Here is a 25,130-nt window from a genome sequence, read left to right as displayed (position 1 = left end):
CTAAGGTTGTATTGTCCTTTAATTCGCTACGTAAAAATATTGGTTATACCAACACCTACACAACTCATTGAACATGGAGATATCAAACTGATGCCTACCTAGAGTCTCCAGCCCTGGTGTCTTTGGTACAGCAGTGTACTGTGCACAGAGTACCAAAAGAGAGACATAAACACCAACCCAGCCACAAACCCTTTGATCCATAATGGTGTCCATGCTGCAAAATATACTAGGGCCATGGTGGCACAAAGTTTGTGAGAGACACCAACTAGTAACTGATTAGACTTCACACACACTCCATGAGATGGAACTCATGCCCAACACTGCTCGGATGACCAGGAACCAGGGACCAGATAGCCTAGAGACCTAAGATAAAAACAAATAATGCTGGTCTGAAAACAGAAAAAAAAATGCGGGGGTAAAATGACTCCTGGAGATCTCCTGCTATCCTCATAGATCAGGGCCTTATTCAGCCATCATCCGAGAAGCTTCCTCCTGCAGCAGATGGGAACAATACAGAGACCCAGAGCCAGACACTATGCAGGTAGTGAAAGAGACCTTGGAACACTCAGCCCTAAACAGGATGCCTTCACCAAATCCCTCCCCCAGCCCATACCTCAGGGAACCCCAAGGAAGAGGAGGCAGGAAGAGTTCAAAGCTAGAGGGGAAAGCCACTGAGAAAGCAAAGCCCTCTAAATCAACAAGAGCAAAAGCTTATATGAGCTCACAGAGAAGGAGGCAGCATGCACAGGCCTGCACGGGTCTGCATGAGATCCTCAGGGCATATATTATGACTGCCAGTCTAGTGTTTTTATGGGGTCACTTTGTGTGTGAACAAGGGGGGTCTCTGATTCATGTGCCTTCTCTCGGGCTCTTTTCCTTCTGCTGCTGGCTTGTCGTGTCCACCTTTGATGTGATAGTTTCTGTTTTACCTCAGTGTATTTTATTTTTGTTATTTTTTAAAATGAATGAATGAATTAATGAAAACCTGGCCACTAGCACAAAAGCTAACAACTGAACTGTCATTTATGCCTCCTGGGAAAGGGAAAATCAGTTTTCTCCCATGGAGTGACACTGGGTCTATCAACCACTCCAGGGCAGGCCTCATGCTCAAGAGTCATTGACCAACATACAATGGACTCCACTGATTTTTGTGTGTGCTTTTATTTGGTTGCAGTTTTGTGTTTTATGGTTTGTTGTTTTGTTTTGTTTTCTTGTTTGGGAGGTTTTTGTATTGATTTTCTGTTTGTTTGTGTGTGTGTTTGCTTGTTTGTTTGAGAAAGAACTTAAAGTTAGGTGGGTAGGATATGGAGGGGAGAGGATCTAGAAGGACTTGAGAGCAAGAATATGATTGATGTAGATTTAAATTTAAAAGTTATTTTAAATAATAAAAATATAATAAAAAGAAAAAATATTGATTATCCCAAGTATATACCCTTGTGATATGCAGCAATAGTAAAGATTAATTCATTGTCAGGTGGGAGTGAAAAGGGGATTTATTAGAATGACATATAAATTACCAAGTTAAAACATAACACCAAAGAAATGATGTTTAGTATGCAGTGGCTGTCATTCCTATTAGTGGTGATCAAGTATCCAGAAAAGTAAAACCATCCTTCAGTATTTTTAGAGAAAAGGCGTTTATAAATTTTCAGCCACCAAGTTTTCTTCCTGATCATTACCTTACACATATGGAAGGGATAAAATAATTAAATTTGCATCATATCGTTCAGTATATGTGAAGCGGCACTGTGAGTCCACCTATTCTTAACTTAAAAAATCAGTAATTACATTACAGCAGGTTACATTACTGATTTTTAAGTTCAAAAATATGTGGATCACTCCTTGGGTACGAGTTCCTGAAAGGCATCCATGGGAACGAGTAAGGAGCCTCACACTAACCTACAATCCTCCAAGGAGTGGGGTTGGGACTTCAGGGGAGTCCAGCACTGTCAGCTCTGGAACCTGCTGGGTCTGAGAACAGACTGCTCTCACTCTCTCCATCACAGTCACCCAGGAAACTTTGAAAACGCCCAGACACACTTCAAACCAATGAAGTCCTACTTCGAGGGTTTAAGAATCACACAGCAGCAGCAGCAGCAGCAACAGCAGGTTTCAGTTGTTTGTTTTGTTTTGTTTTCTCCGAGACAGGGTTTCTCTGTGTAGTCCTAGCTGTCCCGGAACTCTCTTTGTAGACTGGGCTGGTCTTGAACTCAGAGATCTGCTACTTCTAAGCCTGGAGCACTGGGATTAAAGGTATGCACCCCCACACCCGGCTTAGCATCAGCGGGGTTAGTGCTCCTCAAGTGACTATTTACAGTACAGCCACTGTTATTAAACTTTGGCCAACTAATGCCAAACGCTATCCTTAAATAGGTCTTATAAAGTATATTGGCACTATATTATAAGTAAATAAGATTTATTTCTGTGACTTCAGTTATCTGAAAAATATCAGGTTTCCTATTTAAACTCCTTTTTTATATATATATCAGATAAATATTTCCAATTTCAGTTTCAGCTGTTTACTCTTAGCCACTGAACTTCAGTAGAAATAAGCTCAAGATAATATTTATAACTCAGAAATGGACATTTACGATTCCACTAACATCATAAAACAGGTTTTACTTGGGTTCAACAAGCAGGAAAGAGCTCAAGTTCTTGCTGTTGGACAAAAGCAAAAGGGGTTGGATCAGTGTTTGGATGGCAGCAGAGATGACCCAGGAGACAAACAGAAACCTGATGTCTGTGTCTTCACACCACACCACTTCCAATCATGCTGACGCCTTGCCTCTCAGAAGAATGAAGAATCTCTTAGGCTAGTGATAGGAGCATCATCTAAACAGAGTGCAACCAATGGGTAAGATTGATTAGATTAGCTGAGCAGAACAAGAAGGGTAAGCGCAGAGCTATCTTCCGAAGAGAAAATGAGTGAACATGCCATCAGGGCAACAGACGTCCTAAAATGGTCCGTGGCAGCAAAAATGATTGCTTCAAATGCTCATATTTAGCCAATAAGTCTAATCATTTATAAGTTTTTTGTACTCAGTAGCAGGAGAGATAGCTGAGATTAGATCGAAAATACAGACTACATCTCAGGAAAGCAGTTAAAAATCTACACTATGATAATTGTTATTTAACCAAAGCACATGCAATTTTCTCCTGAAGCTGTCATTTAGTGTTTAAAAGCACTGTGTCTAAGAGCGAAAACCCAGCAGCTCCAGTGATGTGTTTGTTGTAATTGGCAGCTCACCCCCGCCCCTCCCCCAAATATCCCACCATGCTCTCCTCAGCCCTGCTGCACAGCACCATGCTGCATATACCTTTCATTGATTTCCTCAAACGACTTGGGTTGGGAGAAGAGGGAAGAGAGAGAGAGAGAGAGAGAGAGAGAGAGACAGAGACAGAGACACAGAGAGACAGAGAGAGAGGCGCTAATTAACAACAGAGAGTAAAAGCATCAAGATCAAACATGCTAAGCAATCTTTCCCCCTAAGCATCTCTGAGGCCATTTGTCTTTGGGACCTCCGTTAAAAAGCAGGGAAGGTGGTACTCAGAGCAGGTGAGAGCTGTGTGGAGGGAGGGGCCTTCATCAGCAGTTTGCCTGGCTCTCTTTGATAGGCAAGGCCGACGGCGAGCTGTTGTAGTCTATTTATTAACAAATATTTTAGAATTCTGGAAAGCAAGGAAAAGATGACTCAGTGTGGGCTTTACATATAATGGCACTAGCAGTTATCTTGAAGGACTATCTTCTCTCTACTTCCAATAGTCTCCAATTTTTCTAGGATAGATAAATATGACCAAAAGCAGAAACAAATGTTTTTCCCTCCTAATCTGTTCTCCTAGAGAGAAAGAAATATTCTCACTAAACAAAGGTTTCTGTGAAGCACAAAGCGCCTTATTAATGTCATGCTTCATAAGAGGGTCCTAATTTAAACATATTAAAGCTCTGCCTCAATTAAACAGAAAGCCACGTGATGATTTTAAATTCTCCTTTGAGGATGGCCATATTCACTTGATCTGAATTTGCCCTGGCTAGAGGTGTCTCCAGGGGCCAATCATGAGATTTTATAATGCCTGTTTTTGCCTCAGTCTGTCTCCCAACTTCACTGGGAGTTCTGGGAAGATGGGGAGCTTTGAAAGGAGGGGGGTCCCCTCTCAGCATAGAGGGAAGAGTTTCTACTTGACAATTAGGCTTGTGTCTGTTATCTGGGGAAACATCTGTATCAGTCCTGGTTAATCATGAGTGTGTAGAGAACCAGCATCTTCAGGAACATTCTAGGGATTTATGAGGAACAACCTGAGGTGCATCCAGGAGAGGATTTTTCTCCACAAGTGCCTTGTTTGACTTAAGGAAACTTGTCACGAGGAAGCTGCTCCTCGCAATATCCCTGTCCTGTTTGAGGAAGGTGTCCCTATTAAGTCTCCCTTATACATCAAGAGGGAAGCAAAATGTTACTGTCAGCTGCGTGGTAAGGGCAGATGGAATGCCACGTGGGAGGTCACCTCAGATGCCAGAGTGCATAGGACAGACCCAGAGACCAGCATGAGGATGCTGGATCACAGGAGGCTGGGCAGGAAAGGCATTAATAAGGCTGTGAGGGGGTTCTCCAGTCTCAGAAAGCATCAACCTTCTGGTCACATGATGATAGGGCAGCCTCCTCCCATGGATCTCTCCAGGATCTAGGAAATTGGACCACTAGGGTTTCTGGACCTTTTCTGTAGTGGAAGCATCATGGATGACCAGAGAACTTTGTCACCCGGAGAAACAGATCTTTCTGGGTTTGCTTTGGAGTCATTTTTTGCTTTTATTTTTTTCTCAAGACAGGGTTTCACTGTGTAGCCTTAGCTGTCCTGGAACTCACTCTGTAGACCAGGCTGGCCTTGAACTCACAGAGTGCTGGGACTAAAGTCATGTGCCCCCACACCCCACTGCTTTATTTGTTGTTTGAGACAGAGCCTTAAGGTATAGAACCAACTGGACTTGTACCTGGGGTTGTGCTGCCTGGCTTCCCAAACGCTGTGATTACGGGGTTGTGCCTCTGAACCCAGTTTATAAACAAATTTAGAATGAGTTTTCAAAGCAGCCTTGTTTCGGCATCGGCACCAAGCATCGGGCCTGCTTCCTGTGGTACTTACGGCCAGGAAAACTGTCTCATCAAGCTCCTCAGCTTCTCTCACAATCGTCTCCAAGGTATCCTTGGCCGTGTCCATGCTCTGCAGAAAGTGGACCATCTGGTCATGCAGGAACTCCATTTTCTTCTTCTTCACTTCCTCAAAGCTCTGGGCTTTCTCATCGTACTGTGCCAAAACCTTCTTCATCATCTCCTCGTTCTGCTCTCCCAGGCGTTTCTCGTTTTTGCTGCAGTTTTCCTAACAGGACAGGACGACAGCACTTCTTACTGAACAGAGAAGTAACGCCTCTGTTTGCCCCTCATCTTTTTTTGCTTTGGAAGAACTGGCCTCTGATATCCCAGCAAATGAGTCAAACATTAAGAACATGATCTAAACTTCCAGCTTCTCTATCAGCTTTGCTGTAATTAGCTTTGCAATGGAATTCACTGTAAGAATACCATCAAAAAGGACCAGAAATGTCAAAATTTAAAAAGAAAGAAAAGAAAATCCCATCTGGGGAGGATCGTGATTTTCCCTCCTCTGCACCAGTGTTCTCTGGGAGGGGCAGTTTTGCCAACATGGTAGAAACTTTATTGTCCATCGGGAGACAACTGGCGATTGGCTATCCTCACCAGCGTGACAGGGGAGGGGACAATAAAGCACTTATTCACTGATCTACAGTGTCAGCAAGGATTGGACAGTCAGCCTGAGCAGTCCTAGAGCCTTCTTCAGTCCTGGTTGACAGCCGCAGGTATCTGGGCCACCTCTAAATGAGGACAGAATGTTCCTACCCATGGTCTTCACAGAGAGGGAAGAAGATAACAGCCAGAAGTGTGTGTGTTCAGAGATGCCCGAGACACCATTGGCCCCAGATACAAGACTCAAGTCAGTGAGCAGAGCATCTCTGGAGGCCACGCGGTGAGAGGCAGGAAAGTGGAGGAGATGATGTATCTTCGTCTCTCACCCATGCAGTAGAAGCAGTAACACATCTTAGTAGCTGTCTGAGGGCTCACTCTCAGGGAGCACCTGCCTTCGCATGCCAGGACCCCAAGAAGTGAGCATCTTTAGAGGAAAATCCTTCATTCTTAAACATAAAGCAGTCTCACTGCTCACAGGGAGGGGAGACTATAAGAAACCTCACTTTGAATTAAGATAACCAACAATTTGAACCAAACACACACACACAAAACATCACACGCAAAGATATGCACTATACACTACACAATACACACTCTATAACACACACTATATACCACACACACATACATACACACTACATATTATACCACACAATACACAAACACTGTACACCACGCATACACATACATGTAATTAGTCTTTCTTGTTCAATTTTACTTGGATTCCAGTCCCCAAATAATAACACAGAAACTTAATATTAATTATGATAGCTTGGTCTTGGGTTAGACTTGTCCAACTAACTCTCATAGCTTATTTCTATTAATCTAAGTTCTGTCGTGTGACTCTTTACCTCTACTTCATTTTGTACATCTGTGTCTCATTGGCTAATATCCACACCTAGATACATTCCCTGAGTTCCTCTCTGTGCCTGGAAGTCCCACCTACCCTCTCCTGCCTAGCTATTGGCCATTCTGCTTTTTAATAAATCAGTCACAATGACACATCTTCACATAGTGCAAACAAATATTCCATAACACATACATACACACAAATACTATACTCCACACACACATACATACACACTATATTGTACACCCTTCCCACACACAAACACTCTTGAGCACACACACCACATAATACATATATGCACACTCACTATACACCATATATACTACATACTACAGCACACACACACACATACTACACACAACATACACTTTATAATACACACACCAATTTAATTCCAGATAGTTTACTGGATACAATAAATGACGCAGGATCAAATAGAAAGAAGGATGCTAACTTACCTCAATGGTATTGAAAAAGGATTCAATCTCACTAACAAAAGCTTCAATCCTCAAGGATTTTTCTTGTAGATTTTCAAGAAATTCTCCTAATTGAACCTGAAGGGAAGAATTAAAGTGTCTTCACTGAGTAACATCGGGGGAAAACATTTCAATCAGGGCATTCTGGTTCCCTTAATATCTCTGTAGAGATTTACTATACCATATTCACTAACAAATCAAATTTTGGGTATTTTTGCTGCTTCTTCTTAATGGATTGAACACAGTTATGTATGACAGCCAAGTTTTGTCGAGTTGGAGAAGCGGATCAGTTGGCAAATCACCCGCTTTGCAAGAATGAGGACAAGAGTTCGATTCCCAGAACCACTGTAAAACCAGCTGTGTGTAGTTGTGCTTGCTTCTAATCCAGAAATGGGGAGGTAGAGATAGGCAGTTTCCTGGCTCTCTAGTCAACCAGCCTAGCCTGTTTGATGATTTCCAGGAAAGTGAGAGACCCTGCTAAAAGTAAAAACGTGGCTAGTGCCTGAAAAAAATTACTTGAGGTTTCCTCTGACTTCCACATAAATGTAAGCACACATGTGCATGGGTGTTCTTGTTTAATTAACTCTCCATTTGAATTATTACTGTTCATAACGCCTGAAGTTTTCTACAGTCTGAAGTAGAACTCTGTGGTGTTGGTTATCAGTTTGACAAGCTCTAGAATCACCTAGATAGACTGTAGATACAACGTGACCCACTGCCCCTAGCTTCTGTCTCCATGTCTTCCCCACGGTGAACTATACACTTGAAATTTGAAACCAAAATAACACCCCTCCTTTCTCCCTAAAGTTACTAGTGTCAGGCATTTTAGCAGCAACAAGAAAAGCAAGTAACACACAGCCTTTGGGCTGAACTGACCTTCCATGCCTTGGCTGTTTCTTCACATGAGCATGCGCAACCCCAATGTGCCTCATTGAGCTGAGATGGTGATTGGGGTACCACCAGCCAACACACCAGCACACCGAGTGATACAGAGGACTGTCAACTAAATCTCAAGGTTCCAACCATCTTGGAAGGGTCAAGGTTTGCAGTGAGTGGCAACCATGTGGAAATTTTATAGAGTGGCGAGAAGGATTCCTACTTCAGCCATAGTTCTAAGTCTAGTGGTGTGGTATGCTGGCCCGACAAACATAACAGAAAACTTATGTGGGAGTGTCATATATCAATCTGTTGATTTCATTGGTTAAGCAATAAAGGAACTCCTTGGCCCTGATAGGTTAAAACATAGGTGGGAGGAGTAAACAGAATAGGATGCTGGGAGGAAGAGGAAGTGAGCTCAGACTTGACAGCTCTGCTCTCTGGAGCAGGGACGCCAGGCTCCGCTCTCCCAGGCAGCTCCGACCCAGGATGGACGTAGGCTAGAATCTTCCAGTAAGCGCACCTTGGGGTGCTTACACACATTATTAGAAATGGGCTAGTCCAGGTGCGAGAATTGGCCTAGAAGAGGCTAGATAGAAATGGGCCAAGCAGTGCTTAAATGAATACAGTTTGTGTGTTGTTATTTTGGGGCATAAGCTAGCAGGCGGCCGGGGTGCTGGGGACGCAGCCCCGCTGCTCCTATTTCAACAGAAAACAAAACTGAACAACAGAGCTGCAAGTGCCCCTAGAATGGCGATGACATTCCATGATGAAGTCTCTTCTAGGGGCCTCTAATTTCCCCCCCCCCCCGCCCCATTCCCTAGGCTCCTGACACATGGCTGCATGTTTTTGTAGATTCTTCTCACACATATTTCCCTTATAGTTTCCATTTCTATAATGTCCTCTCTGCCAATAACAGACGGTCTCTACCTCATCAAAGCTTAGCCAAGCTTTTAAAGACACCTCCCCTGGTCCTCCCACGTCGCCCCTGTTTCTGAGCTTCCTAAAGCTTAGTCTCTCTGCATCCTGTACTCCTGAAGGCCAGGGCTGACCATCTCCACACTTCCCTTTCCTTCCTTCTCACTCCCAATGATTGGCATCCTTCCTGACATAGAACAGGAAGCCAGTAAACACCAGGAAAGTGGGAAAGAACCTGATCAAGGATGAAGATGAATTAATGAAGACAATCACCATGATGGGGGTAGAAAAAGGAGGAAGAGCTGGGGCTTCAGGAAACCACAGCCAACAGTCTCAGAAGAGGCACAAAAGTCCACCTAGAAGATGCCACCCAATTCTCAAGTTACCATTTTTTGTGATATCACTTTTTCTTAATTTTTTGAGATGTACTTATTTATGTATATGTGTGTTTTGCCTACATATTTGTATGTGCACACATGCCTGCCTGATCAGAAGAGGGCATTCTGTTCCCTGGAACTGGAGTTATAGGTGACTGTGAGCCACCAGATGGGTGCTGGTACTGAACCCAGAGCCTCTGCATGAGCAGCAAGTGCTCTCGACTGCGAAGCCATCTCTCTAGCCCCCAACTTTTCTTACTTTGAAATTTGTCTCCAACTCTTCATTTTCATGGGTAACGTAATGGGGAAAAAAGCAAGCCTTCCTGACTTTAGTCACTGATTCTAACTTTTATCCTTCCCACATTCTTTAGAGAACATCAAACAAACTCTTAAAACGTTGTTTTAAAGATAACACCATCATTCTACTTCTGAATTGTTTTTTTAAAGAATTGAAAGATTTATATGATCTGAAGAGATCAGAGTATTAATTTTGGTCTTTTAAAATTGTCAACATTTTGGCAAAACTTAGATAAAAACAAAACATAATTAAAAGGTATGGGCACATTTCTGTGTAGTGAATACACCTGATATGTGAGATTTCATAACAGAGATTGCCTCCCCCCTCCCCCCAAACTTTAACCAGAAAAAATGTCAATGAAATTTCACCCTAGAGAAATAAAAGAGAATTAATTTGATAAGAAAAAAATACCAGATTCTAAAATGCAATCATATCTAATCAAAATGATCCTGACAATTATTTATCAGCAACATTACTGAAGGATCATTTGAGAACCATTGATGACAGACACTGACCCTAATGGTATGGACAGACAGTCAGGAGCGTAAGCCCCAAGGTCAGGCCAACCTGGGTATCAGCCCCAGTTTTTGTCTCTTTCACCAAACCACTTAACCTATCTGAACCCATGCCATTATCCGCAAACTGTGATGGGGAGCTATGAGAACAAAATGCACTTTGTATACAAAGAACTCAACACTGGCCTGGCACGGAGAAAGTGGTCAAGTTGTGTTATCATTTGCTAATTTTAAGATCATTCTGGATGCTACATGTAGAATGGAGATGTGAAAATAGCCCATTGAGAGGAAGATGGATGAACAAAGACTCCATGTTTCTCAACAGCATCCCTGGGGAGGTGGGCTATGATGAGAACCAAAATCTTACTGTTTCAAGAATGTTTTAACACTTAGGCTAGAATCGGTCAGGGCAGCAGTAGATGCATATTTAAAGGACAATATTATTAATGGCAGAAATTAACCTGTTTTGTGAGAAAATGTATAATTACTGAGAATAAAAACATTTTCCTTTTTTATAACATTAAGGGTCTTTGCTACGGGATAGTAAGCTCCTCGATGGCAATGACCCCGTGTTATTTCCTGATATCCTGAACACCTAGACAAATGCTCCTACACACCATATACCTGTAAGAATAATAGATAAGGTCGTCTTAATGAAGTTCTTAGGGAAATAGTCACACTTTTTTCCAGAACATTGTGCTTAAAATGAATACCAAATATTGGTCATTTTAAAGAAAACGTGGAAGCAGCCCAGTGTACACCTGCAGTGTGTGTTAAGTTGGCTTACCTTCACAGCCCAGTGCATATGTGCGATGTGTGTTAAGTTGGCTTACCTTCACACCCCAGTGTACACGTGCGGTGTGTGTTAAGTTGGCTTACCTTCACAGCCCAGTGCACACGTGCGGTGTGTGTTAAGTTGGCTTACCTTCACAGCGCTTATAGCTGTGTCAAGGGCGGAAACCTCGTGGTCTTTGTGGACACATGACACCTTGTCCATTTCAGATACCTGGCTTTTGCAGGTGTAGCAGTAATAGTCAACCTGGGACTTCGTCCGTTCCTTCTGGGCCTTATCTGTAATGGACTCTGGTGCAGGCCGTTCATTTTCTATCCTCCTTCTGTCCAACTCTTTCTGCTCGGCAGACATACTAGGTCCTTCTTCCTTCATGAATTCATGTTCCTTGGTACGCTTGGACGATTCTGCTCCTTGAGACAACACATCTTCGGGTGTGGATTCTGAAGGTGGTTTTTCTGAGAAGATGCCTCGGTTGACCACGTCTTGATTCAGAGAGTCAACGAACTCATATTCGTCTTGGACAGGGATATTGAGGAGCCTCTCTTCACGTGGCCCAGATGGGATGAACTCTGCTTGTGGCATTTCTGGAGCGTAAGTGGCACCAGCTGCAAATTCTTCCTCTGGGAAAGATACTTGTACTGGGACATTCAGCTGGACCTCTGGACTGGCATTTCCTGCTTCGTTACCCTGACTACTTGGTTCATCCACACTCTCCAGAACATGACGGGTATCTTCAAATGGAACTGCGTAGCTCATCTTCTGGGTGACTGCTCTGACCTCCTCTGTAATGAGAGCTTTCTGCTGCATCGCCACCTCACTGTGGGTCTCCATGTGGCCTATGGAGTCTCCTCCCCTGCCAACAGCCTTTTGCTGTTCTTCCAGATTCTTCTCCCAAAAACCAGTGTCAGGCTTTCTGCCAATTTCCCTTTCTGCAACTCTCAGCTGATGCGAATCATCCTCACCAACTGACTTTCCTTCCAGGCCTTGGCCTTGATCTTCTTGAGTTACAGATGTGTCGTGAAGAATGTCATCTTTGAGCACGTACTTCTCGAAATACATACCTGGCCCCTCATCGGTGTCAGAATGTCTCCTTGGAAACGATGCCTCCGAATCTGCGCTGCCACCTTCAGAGGCCGTCTCCTCTTCGTTCTTCTCCCCAGATGCCTCTTCATACAGATCCTTATATAAAAATGAAAGCGCGGGTGGCTCCTCTAGAAGCTCGGGATTGACAGCCTTGGCGGTGGTAGGGAATATCTGGTTTCTTGATAGAACCCCTTCGTCCACCTCAAACAAAGGCATCCCAGGAGATCTGGAGTCCCCATCTCTACTGATAGCCTTCGGAACATTCCTATCGCCTGGTGTTTGGATGGCCAAAGACGTTTGCATCTCTGTCTGAGATACCTCACTGTTGTCCTTTTCTAGCCCATAAAAGCTTTCATCTAACTTTACTAAGTCATATTCGTGTTCCAGGGCGCGTTCATCTGAACTCTCTGGGAAAGAAGCCGCTGCTTCCATGACTTCCTTTGAGAATCCCTCAACAGTTAATTTCGGTTTCTCTGAGTCTGGGGAGAGGTTATAATCAATCAACGTGTATTTTTCAAAATAATCCTCTTCACTGGAAGCTTGGGGTTGAATAAAAGTGAAGTCGCCTGTTTCTGGCTCGGTGGCTCTCTCCTCTTTTGCTTTATGAGCTTCCTTTGCCTCGCTTTCCACCAGCGATGTGACTTCCCTCTCAGAGTCTTCTAACTTGCCCTTCTGCGTCTTATGGGCAGCGAATGCCTCACTCTCATCGTGCAGGGGAACCGTTTTAAATGAGGCTTTCTCCTCCAAATAATGCAACTTATCTTGCATTTGTTCACTTTCTTCCTGATCCACCGAAGGGATGAAGGCGGGAGCGTGGATATTCAGTATCTCACAGCCTTCGGAAATGATACTAAAGGCACTTTTCTGATCCTCCGAAAGTCCGGCGGGCTTGCTGGTTACTGCAAATTCTTCGCCTCTTACTGAGGCGCCTTCGGGCTCCTTGGGTGAGCCTTTCATGGGAGTCATTCCATCAGCACTGATGGCTGATGCATGAAGCATAAACCGAGTGTAGTTGCTCGCGGCTGAAGAGAGTGGCTCGTCTCTGTGCGCATCCTCCACAGCTTCTGAGGGACGCTTTAAAACAAGAGCAGACTGTTTCGGCATCCCGGTCAGGCCATCTGTAGACGTCTGGATGGTGTGCACTGTAGGCCTCTCCAACCACGTTTCTGGTCTCTTCACTGTATATTCCAGAGATGTTCCTGAAACAAGAGTTTGTGGTTCTCTGGGCGACAGCTGAGTCGGTGGTGCTCCCAAATGCTCTGCTTCCTCGGGAGTGCGCTCCAGTGTGCTTTCAGCATCCTCAGAGAGAGACCTTGATGGCATGCTTTCAACCGCAGCAGCCACGGAGGCACCAGTGGACGACTCCGGCATTACCAACTGTCTCCTGTCCTCTTTGAGGCCCACCCTATCCTCACTGGCTTTCTCCAACTCCAGATTTCCTCTCCGAGTCAAAGAATGGCCAACCATTTCCTCCCCATGGGGAGGCTCCACGTGGGAGGACTTGGTTTTTTCTACTAAGCCTGTACTTCTTTCCAGGGCATGGAGTTGGGTTTCTGCTGCCTTTCTCTCCCTAACTTCTGGGTATATCTCTGTGAACATGCATTCTGGTTGTTCAGTAACTGGTGTTGGTTTAACCAATGAAGGTGGTTGGGCTTCACCCAAAGAGACAGCTGATGCTCGGGGCACAGGCAGGGCTGCCGTTGGAGAGTAGGGCCGGTGTCCCTGCTTTCCTGCTGAAGATGCCCGTGTCTGCTGCTCCTCTTCTCTCCTCTCCTCCGAAGCAAGAGTCACGCTGGGTTTTTCTGTGAGCTCTTCAGCTGGAGAGATGCGCTGTTCCAGCTTCTCGGTAGCTTTTGATTCTTCCGATTGGAAAGGTCGAGATTCCGGCGGCATTTGCAACTTTCCTGCCAGCTTATTTTCCCTAAGCTCCGAGGGAGCCATGATTTCTTGTGCCTCTGCCAGCTCCCTCTTCTCTGCCTGGGAAAACGATCTGATTTCCCGGCCATCCTTCTCCTCCATTGGGCGTTCGACTTCCTCTTCACGGTGTTTCAAAGAAGTGGGCTTTGGCATTTCTTTTCTTAGTCTGTCTTCAGCGAAATCAATTAAACTGCCCTTTGATTCCACTGGCAAGATCACTGGTGCTGGCTTCTCTGAGTCCTTCACCCCCGCGAAGTTGGACGGACCTGATTTGGGCTCTTGTGGCATTTTATCTACTCTGTCAGAAGACAAGAACAATGTTTCTTTGCGATCACTGCTTGGTTCTTCCTTAAGAGCAGAAATAGTCCATGTAGATGGAGGAGAGATTCGTGGCTTCTGGTGTCTTTGGCTCTCAGTAACACGAAGAGGAACAGTGTTTGGGGCTTCTTCCATAACCAGTTTCTCACCCGTGGGGGAACAAGGTTGAATTCCAAGATGTTTGTCGTCAGCTGATGTAGCTGAGCTTACCCTGGTTGCCTCCAGGTAGCCTGGAGCTTCCTTCTTCCTGTAATTTTCAGAGTTGGATTCAGGCTGTTTTAAAACTTCTGTACTTGATAACAATGTGGGTTTTTCTTTAAGGTCTTGACTTTTGCCGGCTTTAACTGACACACCATTGGATTCTTCAGCCAGTTCAGCTGTGTTAACCTCAGCAGGAACTGCACTTTTCGGGTCCACGGCTGTCGTTGCTTTCTCTACGGAGGGACTCGGCTGCGTTTCTAAGTCTTCTTTGTCACTGACCTTATTATCGGGAGTGCTTGATCCAAAGAATAAACTAGACATCCATGATCTGAAGGATGATATTCCTTTCTTCCCCTTCTCTGCAGGAAGACCTTGTTCAGCCACCAATGACTTCTCAGATGGCCTGTGTGTCACCTCTGGTGTCTTCAGGGGTTGAGGTGTAACATTTGCTGTGACTTCAGGCACAGGTTTACTTTGGATGGATACGTTCACATCTGGGGCTGGCTCTCTCCTTTCCTCAGCAGCATTTACAGCCTTTGACGGAACCCCTTTCGGTTCTCCAGATGGCTTCTCACCAGACACTGGTGCTGTGCTTGCCTCTTGATCTTTGTCCAGTGTAGGTTTTGCAACTTCAGCCGGAAAACGAGCTGCTCTGGTAGGAATCGGGGGAGCCTCTGCCTTTACCTGTTCCGCGGATGGGCCAGGCTCTGATTTCTGGAGAGTTCTCTCAAGAGGTAGTTTGATTTCTTCCTGAGTTTCTTCTTTGCAAGGCCTGGGAAATTCTGCATTTGTTTTCTCTGTTATCAAATTTTCACTCTCTGTAAAAGAATTGATCTGCCTCTCCTCTGCTCTGCCTCCCTCCACCTTCCCAGCTGGAATCACAAGCTGTGGTTCCTGAAGCAACTTTATTTCTTCCGAAAGGGAAGTCTCAGTGGATGAGGTTTCTTTCCTGTTACTAGATACATGAAGGGTGGATTCTTTATCTTGCGATGGCAAATGGGTTTTTTCCACAGCTTGGGACAGCTGCTTTCTGATTCCAGATTTGTGGTCTGTATCCAACAGAGCAGCCTCAAGTTCCCCTGTAATCAGATCATTGCTAGCAGAGGACTCCAGCTGCCCGGACCCTGGTTTTCTATCTTCGTGCTGATTGGCCAAGTCTTCTGGCTTCTCCAGAATCCTGGTGTTACCCTTCAGAGAAAAGAGAGTCTCCTTCACTTTTCTTCCTGTAGCATCGGCAGGTTCTGTTCTCAGAAATGATTTGGATTGCTCCGAATTCTCTTTCCTATCTGAGAGTTGTTGGATATCCAGATCTGATTTCTCTGAGAAAGAGCTGTTCGCATCAGGCACCTTAATAACGTGCCCCGCGTGCAGGGTTTTTTCAAGCTCCCTTTGCCCTGCAGGGAGGTCAGAATAGGCAGTCTCTAATGGAGATATGGCAGGCACAGGGAACTTCTTGTCTTCTTGGTCTTTTCCTCTGCTCCTAAGCTCAGTGGGTCTCATTTCTAAGACAGAAGACCCTGGTTCAGGTACAAGGGGTTGTACTGGTTCTATGCTTAAGGATCCACTTCTGCCTCTACTACCAACGAGTTCTGACCCAGCAGCTGCTGCTTCTGATAACTGCTTGTGTTTCTCCTCAGGCTCTGAGGGCAGCTTTACCAGCTCTTGCTTTCCTGACAGGAGACCCCTCAGGACCAAAGATGTCTCCTCTGCTTGTTCGTTTATCTCATCCCCGTGGGCCAGTAATGTTGGGGCTAAATCTTCAGACACTGAATCTTCAGACTCAGGAGACCTTCTCACCCCCTCAGGCTTGTCGTTTGGAGCTGTGTGCTCGGGCACCAGTGAGGCTTCTGATGAGAGCTCACCGTCTTCTTTCTTTACCTCACCGCCCAACTTGGTGCGAAGTTTGGGTTGAGGCATTGACACCTCTGAGACAGACACCAAGTTCTTTTTCTGGGATGAAATTGAGCGTTCAGAATCGAGGTCTGGAGGGAATGGAAGGCCTTGTTTGTCTTCTGCCCTGGCTGCCCCAGACACATCTGCTGACGCTTTGGATACTGGTAACTCAGCTTTAACATCTTCAGCGTCTGCTTTTGACCGAACAGAATGCTCTGATAGAGATAATGGACTCAGAGATGAACCTAATTTCATTTCTTGCTGTGCTTCTGGCCAAGCTGAACCTCCAGATGAAGAGCTATCAATGACAGCAGTGGCTTCTTTAATTGGTTCTTTCTCTTCCCCTATGAGAACTGAGCGCCCGGCTACCGAAGGAATGAGTGGCGGCGAGTCTCTTCCTAATTCACTCCTCCCTACTCTCTTTTGGCCCTGGTGTCCCTCGGGGCTGGTGAGAGATGAATCTGTCAGGGTTTCATCTCTGCCTGATTCGGTTAAATTTGAATCAAGCTTAGTTATTGGCACTGTGGCGGCAGAAAAGCTGGCTGTGGGTTCTTCCTGCATTTCTTCTGACAAAGCTGAAAATGCTGGTGGCTCAGGGGGGCGATGTTCAACTTCCCGTTCTATTCCCAACAAGGCTGCAGGAAGCTCCCTGGTTATTCTGGAACCCTGTTTCACTTCCGTTTTCTCTCCAGATAAAACCTCATGTCCAGAAACAGCCATTTCCTCTGGAGGTGAATATGACTTTGCCACTTCGGGCTCATTCTTTGACAACACCTTGCGTTCTAGTTCAGAAGTTACAGTTGGAGCTAAATCGGGTTTGACATCCGCCTTTGGCTCCTCTACCAAGTCAGACAGAGCTGAATATTTCATCCCAGATCCCGGAACATTTGGGCGCCGAGGCTCTGGTGTCTGATCCTGTGATGTGTGTGCTGATACTTCTTGAGAATCCGGCACAGTTTCTTCCGTCCTGACTTTTGGCAGAGCCATCTGTTCCTGTGCAGATTTTAGAGTGGGTGATGCCTTGGGTTCCTGTTCTGTCTTAAGGACACGGGCCGACTCAGGTGGAACTGAGGACTGAGATGTGGGCAAACCGGGTTCGGCTTCTTCCTTTACCACTGAGGATGGTGCAGATGAGGAAGTGGCTATCGTAGCTGCTGCTGAACTACTCCTAACATCTCCCGTCTCCCATCTGCTGGTTGAAGGTGGTGGTACCAAACTCTCTGCCTCAGGCTCCCGAGACGCCTGCGTTTTCTGCTGCTGGGCCAGGATGAGATATTCAGATACAGATGTTGAGATTGTCGGAGCATCTGGAATGCTCTCTGCTTGGCCCGTTTTATTTGCTGAAGGTGGCAGGCTAAGGTCTTCGGGTACAGGCATGAAAAGGGAGGGTTTGGCCTCCTGTTCCTGTGAAGGATCAAAAGGCTCTGGCACAGGTGTGAGCGCCGTTGACCCTGACTCTTCTTCATCTGCTTCTGAGAAGTAGGGGGATTCTGGAGCAGACCTTGTAGCTAGGGACGAGTCTGGCTGGCTCTCATTTTGCTCTGTTTCTGGGAGTCTGTACGGTGGGATGGAAAGTAGTGACGCCGAATCTGGGGAAAAAATCTCAGCCTCTTCCGTGTCTTCATCTGACAAAACAGTATGCTCAGATGGCGATGTCAAACACAGTGGAGAATCACGCCCCAGCTCTCTCTTCTCTATCTCCTGAGTCGGATAGGGGGAGAAGGAGAACTCCGATGCAAAGGCAGAATCAGGGGAGAAGGGCCCGAGGCTTCCCTCTTCCTGCTCTAGCTCTGATAGAGTGGTGGGTGAGGAGGCACCTTTTAGAAGCAGAGGGGATGTGGGGACGATGTCTTCCTCCTGGGACTCTGGTGTCACAGATGGTGTTGGTACTGAGCGTTCGGAGGCAGGTGTGGAGGACAGCGAAAACCGTTGGTCTGCTATGGTCTCTCCTTTTGGTAGGACCACATGTTCAGACGCTGCGGCTGAAGGAAGTGGGACCTGGCATTCAGAAAGCATCTCAGTTGCATTCAAGGGGACAGCATGCTCAGATGCAGACTCCACATCCGGTGGAGATGGCCCAACATCTCCCTTTTCTTCTTCCAACAGAGTCATGGGTTCAGAAATGCCTTGTGGTCTGAATTGGAGCATGTCATCCATTGCTTTCCGGGGGGATTCCTGTGTTGCATTTTGGGGAGTTGAGGAATTAGACAGCAGTTTCGAATCTGATGTGACATGTTCACTTTCTCCATCCCCATCTTTCGATACAACTGCGTGTCTCAGTGTGGCAGCCAGGGATGGCGGTAGGACAGGGCATTCCGATGCCTTCTCAGTTAACGTTGGAGAACGAGAGTATTCAGAGATGGCTTCCACGCCTGGGAGGTGTGGCCCCATTTCTTCTTTCTTTTCTTCTGCCAGAATCATGGGCTCAGAAACATCTTGGGACTTTAATGGGGGCTTACAGTCGCCTGTTCTCGCCGGTGACTCCTGCGCAGCACGCACTGGAACTGAATTCTCGGTAGCAGATGCAGTCTCTGGTGTTTGCCACCTACTCTCTGAGGCTTCGTCTCCAGATAGGACCAGATGGTCTGGAGTAACTGGGGGAAAGAGCGGAGACTGGGATGCTGATGCCTTCTCGATGGTGGATGCAGAGAGAGAGAGCTCAGATTCAGATGCCACAGCTGGGGAATAAGACTCGCGTTCGTCATCCTCCTCTGAAAAAACCGCAGGCTCAGAGAGGGATTTCACATCAGAGAGAGAAACTGCTTCGGCTTCTTGCTTCTCTGGCACACGGTTCAGATCCTGTGGGACCGAATACTCAGATACAAAAGCAGAATCAGTAGAAAGAGACTCGCTTTCCTCTCTTTCCTCCTCAGACAAAGAGACGTGTTCAGGTGTGAATGTCATTTGTGACGGCAGAATGGGCTCTTCTCTGTGCTCCACTTCAGGGGACAAAGGTGATGAAAAAGACCCCTCAGAAACTAAAGGACTTTCCGGATAATCAAGTTCTATTATCTCTTCTTCTAGACTAGAATCTTCTGGTTCAGTGGTATCCGTGATTTCCACTGCCTTCTCTAGTTCTTGTCGCTCTAGTTCAGCGACAGAAGGCTCAGGCGCATGCTCCTCCTCTCTGTGGGCCATGGGCTCAGGCGCATGCTCCTCCTCTCTGTGGGCTATGGGCTCAGGTGCATGCTCCTTCTCTATGTGGGCCATGAGCTCAGGCGCATGCTCCTCCTCCCTATGGGCTATGGGCTCAGGCGCATGCTCCTCCTCCCTATGGGCTATGGGCTCAGGCGCATGCTCCTCCTCCCTGTGGGCTATGGGCTCAGGTGCATGCTCCTCCTCCCTGTGGGCTATGAGCTCAGGTGCATGCTCCTCCTCCCTGTGGGCTATGGGCTCAGGTGCATGCTCCTCTCTGTGAGCGGTGGGCTCAGATGAGGTCAGGTGTTCAAAGTCTGGTTCCATCTTTTCTACTGAATTCAGCTTTAGCTCTTCCTTCTCTGGCTCCAACCTTTCTAGGATAGATGGTACCAGTCTTGGTGGTCCTGTCTCCAAAGACTCCTCAGCGTCCCTTGACATGGAATGACCAGCAGAAACCATGCCTTTCTCTTTTACATCATCGGCTGGGCCTGAGAACAGTGACTCATCATTCTCTGAACTTTCCATTCCCTGTGAGTCTGGTTCAAATTCTTCCTTTGCGTGTTCAGGGAACATGGTTGCTTGCGCACTGGGTTGCTCGGTTCTGTGGGTCTTCAGTTCGTCAGGTGGCTGCTGTAGCTCTGTCTTTGGAGGTCTTAGATGTTCTTGATCTGCTGTGTCAAGCAAATTTCTGGAATAAGAAGGCAATGTGTGCTCTGTTGCAGACGTGGCTTTTAAGGGGGAATCGACATACGTTTTCTTTTGCTCTTCATGGCTAAATAATGAGGTCTTGGACTTTGACCCCTTGGAGAAGGCACCTCTCCAGGGTGGACCAAGCTCTCTTGCTGTGTCATCTTTTGGGCTTTGGGCTACTAATTTACTTCTTTGGGAAGCTAGGTTAGAACCACTATTGCTCAAATCTGGCTCTAGACTAATGGACGCATCTTTCCCTTTCCTGTAATGTATTTCCTGAATTACATAACCTTTTGGCAATGTCCCATAAAATTGTAGAGGAATTAATTCTTCTTTAACTGAATTGAACATCTTAATTTTGTATTGTACTGTTCCTATGTACACTGGTCTCAATACTAATGGTTTGTGCTCTTTGTATATTGCCCCAGTGATGGGAGGCGTATTGGATGTTGTCTTCTTCCTTCTTGTTTTATCATAGGTGCCAATGGATGACTTCTCTTTCTCAGTATTGAGCACTGGGCTTTCAGAAATTAAAGGACCATCTTCTTTGTTTGCCAGAGCATCTTGTGATTCCAGAGAGTTTCGTTTTTTGCTACCTTTCCGACGCAATGATGGCGAACCACGCTTGGACTTATGAGTTCTTTTACACGTCTTTTTAACTTCATCCACAATAAAGGAAACATTCCCTGGAGGAGAATTCAGAGCTGACCCTTCCAAACTACATACACCAGAAGTTTGACTTTCTTCTGAAGCCCAGGGAGTGGAAGATCTACTTGAATTGGTCTCCCATGTTATCCCACTGTCTTCCCGTTGGACTGTCACCATGGAAAAGGAGGGGTCAGAAATGATACACTCCTGCTTGGTCTTGCCCTCTTCATCTTCATCCGATAACCTGTAGTGAATAATATCAATAATTATGTTATAGTAATAAAATAAGATTCGTATTACTAGAATAAGCTAATGTAAAAATATAAAAGTCGATATTGCCATCTGCCTCAACTATAGGGGTCAATATAAAATAAAGTTAAAACAGTAAAGTCAGGATGGCCAGTGCAGTCACATATCCCGGGACAGAGTGACTCAACAGCCTTTAAACTAAAGTGAGGCTGAAGTTCACGTCTGCATCTTCCCTTTTCTGGCTTTCTGCCCTGATCCTCCCTCGTTCCCCAGTCACAGAGGCTCCCTCGGCTCACCAGGACCCTCACTGTGACTCTGCATCAGTGCTCTTGGTTCCTACAGTTGCCCCCAAACCCAGCTTTGAACCCCCACTCAATCAGCTTCCTAAGGGGCCAGAGGTGTGATGCTTGCCTCTTATTTGCCCATTCCCAGCCCCTCCTGTTTCCCTTCCAGGCAGGCTTTACGTAGCATTTCATTACCATGCTTCTCATTAAAACAAATCTCAAAATACTCTTCATTCTTACAGAATAGGAAGATCAAAATCCTCGGCTCCTGAATCCTTATCTGCCATTATTGCCAAGTACCTGGCATGGCCTCCTCTTACACAACTAACTTCTACTATAACTACAGGCATATACCATAGAATGGCATGTGGTTAACTCTGGACCACATAAACAACCATGGTCCTGGGAGATTAGAATGGAGTTGGGGACTTGCTTTTGCCTTGTGTTACTGTAGCTATCCTAACATCGTAGCTCAATGAATTACCTATATGTTTGTGATACTGAAAACAAAACCCTAATACACTTCCAGTTGTATTAAAGCATAATGATTGGAAGCATCACCCCAGCCCATGGCATCCATCCTAAAGCCCCTCCCCTGGGAGTTGCCTTGGTCCAGACTCCACCTCTGGGAAAGCCCACCAAGCAGTGGCCCCTCTCCAGGGAGGGCCAACCCCTCCCCCCAAGCAGTGGACAACTCCCACAGGCTATTGAGGCTGCCACCCAAAGGAACATGTGGTCTCCGGGTTTCATGTGGTCTTCCCTGCTCTCTTTTTCTCACCATGCTTTCCCGGGCCACCTGGGAACGCTGCATTAAATGTGGATATCTTTTATTCGGTCAAATTTGATCTGATTGGAATTATTTGTGTTGGTGGAGAGGCTCATCTTAAAAAATACTCATAACATATAACACATACAATCACATAAAGTATGAAATGCTTAATAATGAAGAAGATATGTTACTAGTTATGCTACATGCTCTTTATTTTGGAGTGTATTTCTAAAGTCAACAACAGAAACAAACAAAAACATGACATTTTTCTAGTATGTGAAAGACTATGGTTTTGGTTTCCAGAACCATAAAGGAAAGTTTATATAAGACTGTGTGCCATGACATGGTATGCCAGCAGCTGCCTGTCCCACATTTACTGTGCCCCTGAGTGGCATCTGGAGGGCAGAAGCAGTATTGACTTCTACCATCTAGTGCCAATGCATGCTATGATGCTTGCACAGCAATCCCCACCCAATGCATTTGTTGGTGCATGTTCCTGTAGTAGTGTCTCTAATCCACTATCTAGTAAATATTTATTATAGCTCAGTTATAATAAAGTCAGATGCCAGCCCACTGTACTTCACTTTCAGCATCTACAGAATAAGAATTATTGAATACATTATAGAGTTATAAGGATTATATAATACATAAACTGAATGCTAAGAAAACATGCCTGGTGTATCCTGGTACTCAATAAATGCTGTTTGCAGTCGGGTTTTCCATATAATCCTTGACTTAGTAAATAAACCTAGATCCAATTTTTCAGTGGTACAGATATTTGGAAGGGCTGTGTGCTCAGCCTGCTCCTATGTGTCCTCTGAGACCACCTGTCCAGACTACCCCTACGGCTGCCATCATGGCCAGCATCAGGCTCTGTGGCCCTCTTCTCTGGGTTTTCCTTCTTCTGTCCTTGCTTTTGCTGTTCAGTCCTTTGAACTGCTTCCCCCCACCATACCCCACCTCTCATGCATGTCTAACGTCTATCTACCCAGCAAGGCTTATTTTGAAAACTTCTGCTGTGGCTACTCCTGACTGATTTAAGCAGCTCTGTTGGATATTGGCCATTGCTTCATAATCACTAAGCTGGAGATTAAGACTCCAGGAGTCTCTTCTCCTAGGAATATAGCTATAATTTGAGATAATTCCAAAATGCTGATTGGCCCATTGTACTCTTCTACAACAAAAGAAGCAAAACTATACAACCGTTACATGCGAAGGGTAAAGCTAAGCACTTTTTTAAAGAAAGACAAATCAAACCTAGGCCCCTCATTAACTTTTTAAAAAATCATTAGTCTCTGCTTCTATGACTGGATCTAGACGCTGGAGTACTTTAGAAACACCTATAGAAAGCCTTGAGAACATACCGACACTACCCACACTGTGGCACAAACTGGTTTTACTGTTAGGACAGCGCCTGGGCATTGCTATACTTTTGCTTTAAAGCGCTGGGAAGCTTCATCGTGCACACAGAGCTGTGAAACACTTGCCTAAACAACCCTGCCACAGGAACTCACACAGCAAGTTTACAGAGTCTTGCTCTCTCTGACCCCTCCCTGATGCGCTGGGCTTCGCTGAAGAACAGGAATGAAAGGGCCTACACCCATAGACAACAGCATCCCCTAGGTGTTTGTATTGCAGAGGGCACAGGTGTGCTTAGCTCTTACCTCCTCAGCGCCTAGCACACTGGGACTTTAGCCTTTCCTCATGCTCCAGTCTGCTATAAGTAACAGTTTTGCAAATTCCTTTGGAGGAAAAGCCTGGGAAGAAGTGGGAAGAATTCATTTTTCTATTTCTCTGGCAACTCCGCTCTCCTTTACTTGTTTTGGTATTAAACCACTAAGCTAGTTAGGAATTTTGGTCCTCGACTGAATCCTTATTTTTTTTTTCAGACTCTTTTATATATTTAAGTGAGGTTATTCCTCCAAACACTCACTTCCAAATGTGCTATTCTAACAGGTCACTCAACAGAAACAGGCTAGAATTAGAAACGAAAGTTATGCCCCAAGTTTGGAAGTCAGTGTAGGGAACACCTGTGAGTGTAGTGGCCTTATAAAAATCAATTAGAAATTCAATTTGGAGTTCATTGTTGATTGTAAATTCATTGTCCTCGAGCAGAGACAGTTTCATTACCAGCTAGAATGAGTTCAGGAGTGCTGAACAGAGCACCCAAAAGGCGGTAATAGGAAAACAGAGCCCTGCTGAGACAGATGCACCTAATCAACCCCTCGCTCGTTCATTTGCTAATTATCTCTACACTTAACGAACTTTTATTAAGTTTAGATAGTAAGAAATATAAAGGCATAGGTCCTCCCCACCCCCCAATCATAGAGGTCAAACCCTGTGTACGCTGGGCAAGGAGACCACAAACCTCCATCTCCAGCCTGGGACCGTCCTCGAGAAATTCAAACCTACCACAGTGTGATAAATACTACAAGGAGGGAAAGGAAAGGTCCCGTGAGGATAAAGGGGGAGGTTTCACCAGAGAAAGATGCCTGTGTCTAGAGCCATTTTACGGAAGGTATGGAAGCTGGGGAATGGACGAGAGGATGGGCTGCTGTGAGTATGGTAGTGCTTATTCCAGGAGAGGGTGTGGGCTGTGGGCACTGTGTACGTGAATAAGCAGCCTGGCTTCCTGAGAGACCACGCTGAACCACCAGAAGTGTCTTGGTCACTGTTCTAGTGCTGTGAAGGGGTACCATGACCATGGCAACTCTTAGAAAAGAAGCATTTAATTGGGGCTGTTCACAGGTTCAGAGGTTCAGTCCATCATCATCATGGGAAGAATGGTGGCATGCAGACTGGCCCTCAGGCAGACATGATGCTGGAGAAATAGCTGAGAATTCTACATCCAGATCCACAGGCAGCAGGAAGAGTGAGATATTGGGCCTGGCTTAGGCTTTCAAAAACTCAAAGCCCAGTCAGGCAGTGGTGGCACATGCCTTTAATCCCCATACTCAGGAGGCAGAGGCAGGTGAATCTCTGTGAGTTCAAGGCCAGCCTGGTCTACAAGAGCTAGTTCTAGGACAGGCTTCAAAGCTACAAAGAAACCCTGTCTCAAAAAATCATAAAGAAAAAGAAAACATCTCAAAG

General features: G+C 45.7%; 1 protein-coding gene across 1 annotated transcript in view; it reads right to left on the bottom strand.

Annotated features, from left to right (window-relative positions):
• The window catches only part of Cmya5 (cardiomyopathy associated 5), a 95,450-nt gene that overhangs the window by 34,363 nt on the left and 35,957 nt on the right, over positions 1–25,130 (bottom strand). The window contains exons 2-5 of the mRNA XM_050153910.1: positions 10,983–20,982; positions 7,056–7,151; positions 5,134–5,367; positions 3,318–3,340 (exon numbers count right to left, since the gene is read on the bottom strand). Of these exons, the coding sequence (XP_050009867.1) occupies positions 3,318–3,340; positions 5,134–5,367; positions 7,056–7,151; positions 10,983–20,982 (10,353 nt within the window). The remainder of the gene's footprint in view (positions 1–3,317; positions 3,341–5,133; positions 5,368–7,055; positions 7,152–10,982; positions 20,983–25,130) is intronic.

Source organism: Alexandromys fortis, unplaced genomic scaffold (assembly GCF_014885135.2).
Source record: "Alexandromys fortis isolate MF-2015 unplaced genomic scaffold, M_Fortis_MF-2015_v1.1 scaffold_79, whole genome shotgun sequence".
Lineage (NCBI taxonomy): Eukaryota > Metazoa > Chordata > Mammalia > Rodentia > Cricetidae > Alexandromys > Alexandromys fortis.
This window is presented reverse-complemented; position numbering and strand designations above follow the sequence as displayed.